Source organism: Corvus hawaiiensis, chromosome 39 (genome assembly GCF_020740725.1).
Source record: "Corvus hawaiiensis isolate bCorHaw1 chromosome 39, bCorHaw1.pri.cur, whole genome shotgun sequence".
Classification (NCBI taxonomy): domain Eukaryota; kingdom Metazoa; phylum Chordata; class Aves; order Passeriformes; family Corvidae; genus Corvus; species Corvus hawaiiensis.
Window position 1 is genome coordinate 82,229 of NC_063251.1, and position 11,160 is coordinate 93,388.

The 11,160-nt window shown below is 65.2% G+C and overlaps 2 protein-coding genes across 2 annotated transcripts in view; one reads left to right on the forward strand and one right to left on the reverse strand.

Moving 5' to 3' along the window:
• The window catches only part of KIF1C (kinesin family member 1C), a 30,344-nt gene that overhangs the window by 7,254 nt on the left and 11,930 nt on the right, over nucleotides 1-11,160 (reverse strand).
• CAMTA2 (calmodulin binding transcription activator 2) lies at nucleotides 2,683-11,111 on the forward strand. The gene is given in 24 exon segments (XM_048290392.1): nucleotides 2,683-2,779; nucleotides 2,854-2,954; nucleotides 3,302-3,369; nucleotides 3,450-3,585; nucleotides 4,107-4,178; nucleotides 4,256-4,445; nucleotides 4,896-5,036; nucleotides 5,506-5,912; nucleotides 5,914-6,231; nucleotides 6,328-6,451; nucleotides 6,532-6,669; nucleotides 6,882-7,006; nucleotides 7,216-7,415; nucleotides 7,584-7,662; nucleotides 7,851-8,085; nucleotides 8,575-8,744; nucleotides 8,817-9,037; nucleotides 9,391-9,433; nucleotides 9,435-9,596; nucleotides 9,695-9,766; nucleotides 9,868-9,888; nucleotides 10,169-10,387; nucleotides 10,389-10,471; nucleotides 10,719-11,111. Coding segments are annotated over 24 exon segments (3,420 nt in total). The 5' UTR covers nucleotides 2,683-2,748; the 3' UTR covers nucleotides 10,783-11,111.

Below are 11,160 nucleotides of genomic sequence, written 5' to 3' on the forward strand. Positions count from 1 at the left end.
GGATCTGTGTCCCTCCCTCAATCCCGGCCCAAGGAGAGCCCTAAAAATAACCCGGGGTGGTGCCGGGTGAGGTGGTGATGAAAGAGCCCCCCGCGACCCTCCCTAGCACCCCAAAAGCACAGGTGGCACTTTGGCAGGGTCAAAGGTCAGGGGTAGGGGCAAAGGGTGAGATTTGGGGTAAAGGAGAGAGGAAGACGGGGGTGAGAAGCCCCCTGGATCCCCCCCGGTCCCAGATGATTCCAGGGCAGCATAAACAGCACATGACACCCTCCCATCCCGCCCCCGACTGTCACTGACCCCCCTCCCAAAATGCGGGGGTCCCATCCCCGGGCCTCAGGCCCCCCACCATGGAAAACAAGGGCCGTGACCCCATGACCCTGAGAGACCCCAATGCCGGCATCAACTGCCTATACCACCCCTAAATCTGCGTCTACACTCCGAGACATCCCCAAACTGCACTATAGGTTTCTCTAAACCTGCTCCTACACCCATGTGACCCCATAAGCTCACTCTCTTCACCTCTCAAATCGCCGGTGGGACCCCTGTACCTGCTCCCTACCCGCCTGAGATTCCTCAACTTCCCCTATAGTCCCCCTAAACCTGCCCCCATGACCCTCTGTTCCCCCTAAACCCAATTCCTACACCCCTATAACCCCCTAAACTCCCCTACAGCATCCCTAAACCTGCCTCTCAGGGACCCGAGCCCCCCCAAACCCCCTGTGACACCCCCTAAACTAGCACCCCAAAAGAGACCCAAACTACCCTATAACCCCTCTAAATCTGCCTCTAGGCCCCAGGGAGCCCCTGAAACCCACTTTCCACACTCCTCGGACCCCCCAGGACCCCGTACAGCCCCCTTAAACCTGCCCCTACGCCCCTGTGACCCCCCTGATTTTGCTCCCCGAGCGCTGAGACCCCCCCCAAACCTGCGCCCACGGCCCCGTCACTGCCGCTCACCGGTCCCGCGGTGCCGCATCCCCTCGGCCCGGGGGCTCCCGGGCCGTCGCCGGCGCTGTCCCCGCCCGGCGGCTCCGCGGCGGCTCCGGGGCTGCGGCCGCGCCCGGGCCCGGCGGGGCTGGGCCGGCGCGGGGGCGGGGCCTGGAGCGTGACGTCAGAGGGGCGGGGACCAGCGCCCCGCCCCCTCTTAAAGGGCCAGCGTGGTGAAGATGAGAAGTCTTTTCCCGCCTTTTTCTCTCAGGATTTTCCTGATTTTTTCCTCACATTTTTCTCTGCTTTTTCCTTCCGGGTGTTCCCCATTCTTTTCCTCACACTTTTCTTTTTGTTATATGATTTTTTTCCATTTCCTCGGCGTTTCTTTCCTTCTCGTTTCCTACAGCTTGTCCTACATTTTTTGTCACGATTTGCACTTCGTGTTCCCTGAGCTTCTCCATTTTCTTTCTCACTTTTCTCTCTTTTCCCCTTTTTTCTTTCACACGTTTTTCCCTTACCCTTTCTCCCTGTTCTGGCCCTTTTCTCATCACACTGTTCCCCATTTTTCTCCTCAGGCTTCTCCCTTTATTCCCCTCAAATTTTCACAAGTTTGTCCCCTCACTTTTTTCAATCGTTCACTCTACTTTTCTCTCACTCTTTCTCCCGTTTTCTCCTCACACTTTTCTTCTTTTTTGCATCATCTCCCCCTCCCTCACCCCTTCCCCCCATTTTCCTGCTTCCACTTTTTTCCTCGTGGCCCCCTTTCCCTAGTTTTTTCTCATACTTTTTCCTCCATTTTTCCCCATTTTTCTTCCATTTCGCCTCACTCTCAGGACCCCCCCACGACACAGAGAACCCTTGGCCTCTACTCCAGGCAGGGCCCAAAAATGGCTCCAAAAGGCCTCCGAATCCTCAAAACGGCCTCGAGAAAGTTTATTCCCAATAGTAGCCGCAGTCTTCGTGCAATCGAAAATACTATTATTTGGTGGTTATGTACCCTGAAAACGTAATCGGTAGCTCGACTTGTAGCGTTTATCGTGGCGGTATGACTGAATGCGTGTAAATTCATACGTACGGTCAATAAGGCGGCTGACAGCGAGGAACTTGCGCAATTTAAGCGATAAAATTCACTGCCGGTGTCCGCCCGCCCACACGACCCCGAGCGCCCCCACCCCGGCCCCGCCCACCGCCGGCGGCGCGGCCCCGCCCCCTACGCGCCTACGTCACGCGCCGGCGGCGCTGTCGGCGCTGGCCCCAGCGGGCGGGAAGATGGCGGCGGGCGGCGGGGGCGGGGGCGGCGGCGGCGGCGGCCCTGAGGCGCCAGGTGGGGCCGAGGGGGCCGGGGCGGGGCCGAGGGCGGGGATGGGGGGGTGTCACTGGGGCGGTGTGTGGGGCTGCCGTGGGGCGCGGTGGGAGGGATGTAGGATAGACATGTGGGGTGCGATGGGGCAGAGGTGCGGGGTGCAATGAGGTGGGGGGTGGGGGGGGATAGAGATGGGGAGTGCAGTGGGGCAGAGCTGGGGGTACAGTTCAGGGTTGTGGGGAGGGGTGTGTGGGGTTATGGAGCAGGGATGCAGGAGGATATAGGGTACTGATGTGGGGGGCAATGGGGCGGAGATGGGGGGGATGTACGGCAGAGGTACTGGTTGTAACAGAGCAGGGTGCTGAGGATGGTGACGGGGACCCTGGTCCCGTGTCCCCCGCGATGTCATCTCGTTGTTCCTCCACCCCATCACCCATTTTTGGGGGGCCCCTGCAGGTTCCAGCCCTTCCTGTGCCCCCCAAGGGGAGCCCTGAGGGCCCCGTGTGTGCCCCGAGATGAGCAGCAAGGACCCCCCCGAGGTCTCTGGTAAGGGGAGGGGGACACACAAGGGGGGACCGGGGGGGACACCCGGTGGGGACATTGAGCCCTCCCCCCGGCAGAGAGGAGCCACCTGAAGGTTTTCCTGCCCCGGAAGCTGGTGGAATGTTTGCCCAAATGTCCCGTCCTGCCCAAGGAACAGCTGCGCTGGAACACCAACGAGGTGGGGGGTCACAAGGGGGCGTTGGGGGCTCAGAGGAGGGCATGTGGGGACATGGAGGACACGCGGGAGGGCATGTGTGGACACAGGAATGGCGCGTGGAAGCAACACGGGATATAGAGGAGGTACTTGGAGATGTGGGAGGCGATGTGGGGACGCAGGGAAGGCGCATTAAAGGGACACGGGAGGGGGGTGGGATGGGGGGACACGGGGACAGGGGTAGGAATACGGCGGAACAGGCGACATCGAGGCAGCGGGACGGTGTGACAGCAGGGGTGGGACAATGCAGTGACATGGCGGGCGGGGGACAGGGGACACAGGGGACACAAATGGGCCACCTCTCCCCCCAGGAAATCGCCTCGTACCTCATCACCTTCGAGAAACATGACGAGTGGCTCTCGTGCTCCCCAAAAACCAGGTGGGAGGGCCCTTGGGATGCCCTGGGGGCCTGGGGGTGCCCTGGGGGCTCCCAGGGGGCCCCCCTGACCTCGTGTCCAGGCCGCAGAATGGGTCAGTGATCCTGTACAACCGGAAGAAGGTCAAGTACCGCAAGGACGGGTATTGCTGGAAAAAACGCAAGGATGGGAAGACGACACGCGAGGACCACATGAAGCTGAAGGTGCAGGGGGTGGAGGTAGGAGGCGGGGGGGCCCCAAAACAGAGCCCTCCCCTCCCCAAAAGAAGCACCTGGTGCCCCAAAAAAAGAACCCCATTCTGTAAAACTGCTCCTGGTTCAGGTATGGGGAGCTGGGAGGGGGTGGCTGGGAATGCACAGGGAGGGGCTTGAGGGTGTCAGGACATCCAAGAGGGGGCTCAGGGGGTGCTGAGTCCCCTCAAGGGACAGTTTTGGTGTGCCAGGGACCCCCTGTGGGTGGTTTAGGTGGTCCAGGATCCCCAGCTGCAAGTCCAGGGATGCTGGGAGCTCCCTAGTTGGTGGTTTGGGGATGTCAGGAGCCCCAGTGGGTGGTTTGGGAGTGATGGGGATCCCTAGGGGGGCAATTTGAGGGTGTCAGACTCTTCCAGCCAGGCAGCTGGAAGTCTGGGGTCCCCCATACTCGGATATGAGGCCCCCACAGGATGTGGGGACCCTCCCAAAGGCTGCTTTAGGGTTCTCTTTGAGGTGGCAGGATCCCCCAATCCGTGCTGTCCCCCCAGTGCCTCTATGGCTGCTACGTCCACTCCTCCATCGTCCCCACCTTCCACCGCCGCTGCTACTGGCTGCTGCAGGTAATGGGGTGCACCGGGACACCCCCGAGCCACCAGGGCCCTGGCCCCAACCCTGAACTCCCCTGTGTGCCCCCCAGAACCCCGACATCGTCCTGGTTCACTACCTGAACGTGCCGGCCATGGAGGAGTGCGGCCGCCCCTGCGCCCCCCAGCTCTGCAGCCCCCCACTGTGCGCCGGGGCCCCCCCGATCTGCGCTGCCACCGCCGACCCCCGCGAGTGGCTCAAGTGGTCCCAGGAGGAGCTGGTGGCCCAGCTGCGCCCCATGTGTGAGTGGGGGCTGCCCCAGAACCTTTTCCAGAGGGGTTTTACCCACGGTTTGTGGGGAGAAACGGGGGTGTGGGAACGGGGGAGGGGGTGTGGCATTTTGGGAGGGAAGGAGAGACAGCCCAAATCCCCTTTTTTGACAGATTTGTTCTCCCTTTTCTCACGGTCTAAAGGATGAAGGGGCTGGGGAGGGGAAGGATGCCCCCAAAACCTCTTTCCTTGTGGGGTTTTGCCTTCCCTTTCCTGTGGGATGAAGTAGGACTGGGGCAGTGTGAGGCCGTTTTAGGGGGATTGGGGAGGACGCCCCAAACCTTGTTCTTGAGCAGTTTTGCCCTTGCTTTCCTGCAGGATGAAGTGGGAGGGAGGGTGTGTGTGGCTCTTTTTAGGGGGGCTGGATAGGGAGTGCACTGCACAATGCCCGTCCTGAGGGATTTTCCCCCCCTCTCCCGCAGTCCACGGGGTGAAGTGGGGCTGCGGGAATGGGGGGGCTCCCCCCGGGCTGTCCCTGGAGCAGCTGGTGCAGCACATCCTGGAACGGCACCAGGCCCGGCCGCCCCCCCGCACTCATGCCTGCCTCTGCGCCGGGGGGCTGGGTGAGACAGGACCCCCCGGGACCCCCAAAACCCCTGGCGAACCCACCGGGATTTCCTGGGGCTCCTCCAGCTCAATGGGACCCCCAAAACCCGGGGGACTCCACTGGGACTCCCATCTCCCTGGGACCTTCCCGGACCTTCCCAGCCCTTCCTGGGGTGCTCTTGAACGCTCCCTGGGATCCCCGAAAGCCACTGCGATGCCCTGAACCCCTTTGGGAACCCCCAGAACCCCTCGGGGCCCTGAGAGCAGCCCCTGGGACCCCAAACTGTCCCTTGGACCCCTGTAGAACTGCCCCAAACTCCTTGGGACAACCCCACATTCCTCTGGATCACCCTGAACACCCTTGGAACACCCCGAATCTCTTTGGGACCTTCCCAAATTCCCCTCAGGACTCCCCTTGGGACCCTAAAATCTCCCCCGAAACCTTCCCTGTCCCCTGCTAACCCTCCCCTCCCTTGTACCCCGCAGGCACTCCCGGCCACAAGTGCGGCAGCACCAAACACCGCATCATCTCCCCCAAAGTGGAGCGGGGGGGCGGGGGGGGCGCACCAGGGGACGCCCCCAAACCCGCCCCCTCCTCCCCTGACACCACCCAGCCCTCCCCGGGCCTGGGGGGAGGCACGGCACCCCCCGAAGGGCCCCGAGCCCCCTCGTTGCCCCCCGCGAGGGGGCTGCCGCTGTTGGTGGTGGCCAGTTTGGGTGGGGGGGCGGCGCCGGGGGGGCCCGAGCAACCCCTGGGCCTGACGCCCAGCCAGCACCTGGTGACCCCCGAGGGAACCTGTCCCACTGCGCCGCCCCCCCCGGCTGCCTTTGACCCCGACTGCTTCCTCAACAGCCCCCGCCGCGGGCAGACCTATGGCTGCGAGGCCGAGGCCCCCCCCCGGCGCTCCCCCCCCGCCCCCAGCCGCACCCCCAAAACTGGAGGAGGAGGAGGAGGAGGAGAAGGAGGAGGAGGAGGAGGAGAAGGAGGGAGTAAAACAGGGCACGGTTCCCCACGACCCCCTCAGCGCCGCCCCCCTGCCCCAGCCCCCCTTCCCCCACCCCTTCCCTGAGCTGCTGACAGGGGATGCGGGGGTCCCTCCAAACCCGCGCGAGGCCCCCCACGCTCCCCACCTCCCCTCGTCCCCCCCGGCCCCCCCCAGCGACTCCCCTGTGGCCATCACCGATTTCTCCCCAGAGTGGTCCTACCCTGAGGTGAGCGCTTTGGGGAGGGGGGGTTGTCCTCTTCCCCCTCGCCCTCTCTCCTCCCATCCCCAGGGGTCCCCAGTGACCCCCCCCGTGTTCCCCCAGGGCGGGGTGAAGGTGCTGATCACGGGCCCATGGGGGGACCCCGGCGCCTACTCCTGTCTCTTCGACCGTACCTCGGTTCCGGCCGCGCTGGTCCAGCCGGGTGTCCTGCGCTGCTACTGCCCCCGTGAGTGTCCCCGCGGCGGGGTCCCCGCTCGTGTCCCCCCTTCCTGCAGCGCTGACCCCACCTCCGTGTCCCCCCCACAGCCCACGAGGCCGGCGTGGCCGCCCTGCGCGTGGCCTGTCCCCCCCGGCTGCTCTCGGCCGCGGCCCCGTTCGAGTATCGGGCACGGGGGGCAGCCCGGGGCCCCCCCGGGGCACAGCTGGACTGGCTGGCACTGGACGGTGAGCGAGGACACCCCAGGACCCCCCCCAGAACGGGACGGGACACCCTGAAACAGCTCATGCCCTCGGGGGGTGGCACCCAGACACCTGAGATCTTGTTGGGGTCCTGTTATGGGGATCCTACACCTGTCCTTCTCCCCATGGGGTGACACTATTCGGGGTCAGGGTGTTTGGGGTGTGCCTCCCTCACCCCTGGTTCCCCGCTCTGCCAGAGGCCCAGTTCCGTCTGTCCATCCTGGAGCGCCTGGAGCAGCTGGAGACGCGTCTGGGGGCCCTGCCCCCCCCCGCGCCCCTTCTGCCCCCACGGGGGGCCCCGTCTGAGACCCGCCCTGAGCAGGTGAGGCCTCCCCCAACACTTGAGTCACCACATGGCCCCTGAAGATCCCTGGTGCTCGCTCGTGTCCTGTGATGTCCCCGATATCCTCTAATGTACTCCGGTGTTGCGCGGCGTCCCCGGCATCTGCTGGAATAGGCTGGCGTTCCCTGGGGTCCGCCACACACCTCTCCTTGTGCCCTGGTGTCCCCTGACATCCCCCCTGGGGACAGGGGCCGGGGTCATCCTTTGAGGCGCGGGTGGTGGCCATCTGCGAGGCCATGATGGCACGGCCGGGCTGGCCGGGGACGTCGCCGGGGACATCGGGGACCTCGATGCTGGCGCACGGGGTGACGTTCCGTGGGATGACGCTGCTGCACCTGGCGGCCGCCCAGGGCTACGCCAGCCTCGTGGAGGCTCTGCGGCGCTGGCGGTGAGCAGGGCACCTGGGGACAGGGGCTGGTTGGGGACCCGGACTGGCACGAGGTGGGGATAGTGATGGCGATCCCCCCGGGCCATGCTCCTAAGTAGAGGTGAGCCCCTCCAGGCTGTGTCCCCGACTGGATGTGACACCTGTCCATGTCCCTTCCTGTTCCTGCAGGATGCTGGCAGCTGACAGCCTGGAGCTGGAGCAGGAGATCGACCCCCTCAACGTGGACCATTTCTCCTGCACCCCCCTGGTAAGGGGACACTGCAGACACTGAGGGCCCTGGGGACGCGGTGGTAACAGTGGGGACACGGAGGCAGGGCTGGGAATGCAGTGGCAGCAAGGGGATGGGGCGTGGGGTGGTGGCTCAGGAAGGGACGGCGTCTCGGGATGGGGGACGCCTTGGGGACACCCTGTTGACACGTGTCACCGTGTCCCCAGATGTGGGCGTGTGCCCTGGGGCACCGGGAGGCGGCGGAGCGGCTGTGCCGCTGGGACCGGCGGGCGCTGGCCGTCCCCGACACCCTGGGGCGGCTGCCACTGGCCCTGGCACGTGCCCGCGGCCACCTGGCCCTGGTCACCCGCCTCGAGGAGCTGCAGGTGTCACCCACGTCCCCGCGCTGTCACCTGCCCGGGCTGCGCATCCCCTCCCCGCTCTCTGCCAGCCCCGACACAGGTATGGCACTGGCACCTTGTCCCCTTCCTGTCCTCTGTCACTGTGTCCTTTCCCGGGCTCCTGGTCACCACCACCGTGGTGTGGCCACTGTCACCGTGTCCCCTCACTGCTCCTGACCGCTGTCACTGTCACCATATTCCCTCCCTGTCCCCCTGCCCCCCTTCATGTGCCCCCAAGGCATCGCTGGTCCCCTCCAGCCTTTCCCCGCTGTGTCCCCCACCGTGTCCCCCACCGTGTCCCCTGTCCTCCCCCACATCTTTGTGGATCCAGGTGTCCCCAAGTTCCCCCTCCACGTTCTTTGTCCCCCCCTTTTGTGTTCCCTGTGCATCCCATGTCCCTCTTGTCCTCTGTCCTCCCCAGCTTCTTTGTGTCCGTGGCGTGTCCCCATGGTGTCCCCTGTCCTCTCCCCATGCCCTGCGTGTCCCCCCTTCCCCTCAAGGTGTGTCTCTCCAGGACTAAACCCCGCTGCCATGTCCCCCCTGTCACCAGGGCTGAGCACAGCCAGCAGCCTGTCGTCCCCGTCGGGGCTCTCGGAGGGTCCTGGCTCCGTCCCGCTGCCCCCCGGCCCCCCTGGTCCCTCCGAGGATGAGAGCTGGGGGGTGGCAGTGCCCCCCAGCCCCCCCGAGGATGCCCTGGCCCCACCCTCCGACACCCTGCAGGTAAAGGCGGGGGACAGCCAGGGCTCGGGACACCCCCAGCGCAGGAGAGTCCCAACGTCCCCCCTGCCCTAGGCCGAGGTGGTGACACTGGCACGACAGATCATCGAGGCAACCCCTGAACGCATCAAGCAGGAGGCACCGGGGGGGCCACCGGGGGCACTGGGAGCATTGGGATCAGCAGGGGGGACCCTCGGGACGCCGGGGCCAGCTGGGCCAGCAGGGCTTGGTGCCGCCATGGCCTGGCTGGCCACCTACCTGGAGAGTGTTGACCGTCCCCCTGCACCTCCTCACAGGTACTCCTGGGGTTGGGGGGTGTCCGGGGGCACCCTCAGATCCCTGGGGGGGGTCACCCACATCCAGCAGCACCCCAGGATACTCTTGGGGATTCCCCCGTGGCCTGGAACATCCCAGTATCTGTTGGGAGGGCCCTTTACGTCCTATGATACCCCAGCGTCCCCATGGCGGGGGTCTCCCACATTCTGCAAAACCCCAGTACCCCACCGGGGGGGGGGGACAACTCCCTGGCTCCTGGAAGACCGCAGTGTCCTCCTGGGGACATTCCATGACACTCAGATTCCTCCCTGGGGGGGTGTCTCCCATCCTCTCCCCTCCCCCCTGACCCTCCTGTGTCCTGTGTGTTCCCCAGAGCAGAGGCAGCCTCCCGGGGGTCCCCGGGGGTGCCCGAGCGGCCCGCCCCCCCCTTCGGCCGCGGGCTGGGCTGAGTTCCTGAACGCGTCAGGGGGGGCGCGGGGTGAGGGGGGGGCCGTGGCCCTGCTCACCCTCAGTGACCAGGAGCAGCACGAGCTCTATGAGGCCGCACGCCTTGTCCAGGGCGCTTTCCGCAAGTACCGGGTGTGTACCCCCTGCTCCCGGCACCCCAAAACCCCCCGGGGCCTCTCTGGGGCCTCCCCAGCACCGCTGAGCCCCGCAATCCCTGTCGCTGCCCCCAGGGCCGGAGGCTGAAGGAGCAGCAGGAGCTGGCGGCTGCCGTCATCCAGCGCTGCTACCGCAAGTACAAGCAGGTACTGAGGTGTGGGGGGAACCTGAAAACCCCGTGGACCCCTCCTGGGTACCCCCCGGGCACCCCAGATCCCCCCCCAACCCTCTCTCTCTGCCCCACAAGCTGACCTGGATCGCTCTGAAGGTAACAGGGTTTCCCTGGGGAGTGTTGGAGGGGGGCACCCAGATTTTCGGAACTGTTTTGGGGTCTCTGGATGCCTGGGCTCCGGAACACATGGACGTGGGGGCCCTCGTTTGAGGATGCTGGGACATTGGGGTGACATTGGAGTGCCCCCCTCTGTATCCCCTCTGTCCCCCCAGTTCGCCCTGTTCCAGCAGATGACGCAGGAGTGCTGGGACACTGGGGTGACATTGGGGCGCCTGTTTGAGGGTGCTGTGACACTGGTATCCTCCTGTCCCCCCAGTTCGCCCTGTTCCAGCGGATGACGCAGGCCGCCATCCTGATCCAGAGCAAGTTCCGGAGCTACGCGGAGCAGAAGCGATTCCAGCGGCGCCGGCGCGCGGCCGTGCTCATCCAGCAGCGCTTCCGTAGCCTCCGCCAGCACCGGTGCACTGAGGGGCACTGAGGGGCACTGGGGACAAGGGGTACTGGGGACAGAGAGGTCCTCACCCTCCGCTCCATTTTCCCCCAGGAGCACCTTCCTCACCCTCAAGCAGGACCAGGCAGCCCGGAAGATCATGAGGTTCCTGCGGCGCTGCCGCCACCGGTACGGGGACGTTGTGGAGGGACAGGGAGGGGACAGGGTCGGGGACTGGGTCGGACACAGTGAGGGGAAATGGGGACATTGCGGGGCAACACAGGGACATGGGTTGAGGTGTTGTGTGGCTGGGAGATGTCACCCAGAGGTGGGTGGAAGCAGGTGACACTGGGGGGGTTGGGGACAGGTGACACCATGGGGGCAGAGTCTCAACAGAGCCTGCCCCCCCCTCCCCAATTCGTGTTTCCTCGCTCAGGATGGAGGAACTAAAGCAGAACAAGGAGGTGGACAGTTTACAGACGCGGGGCCTGGCCTCGTGACCCACCCACACTGGGGATCCAGGCACTGGAGGGGCTCCACCGCCCCCCCGGGGACCCAGACATTGGGGGGGCCTCACTACCCCCTCTTGCAGGGGAGCCCAGGCATGGGGGGTGCTCCCCTCCCTGTGTCCCCCAGGCGTTTTTGTGTGTCTGGGTCTCCCCAGAGGGCTCGTGGGGAGGGGAAGAAGGGGGAAGAGCCACCCCACGCCCCCTCCTCACTCGCCCCTGTACCCAGCCCCCCCCCCCCCCGCATGCCCCACTCTCCCCCTGCCCCGTGTGGGCTCTTTGTACAAAGTTCCATTAAAAAACGAGGAAGCGGGAGTAAAAGACCCGATGCGTGTGTGTGTTTATGTGTGGAGAGGGACACTGGGACATTGG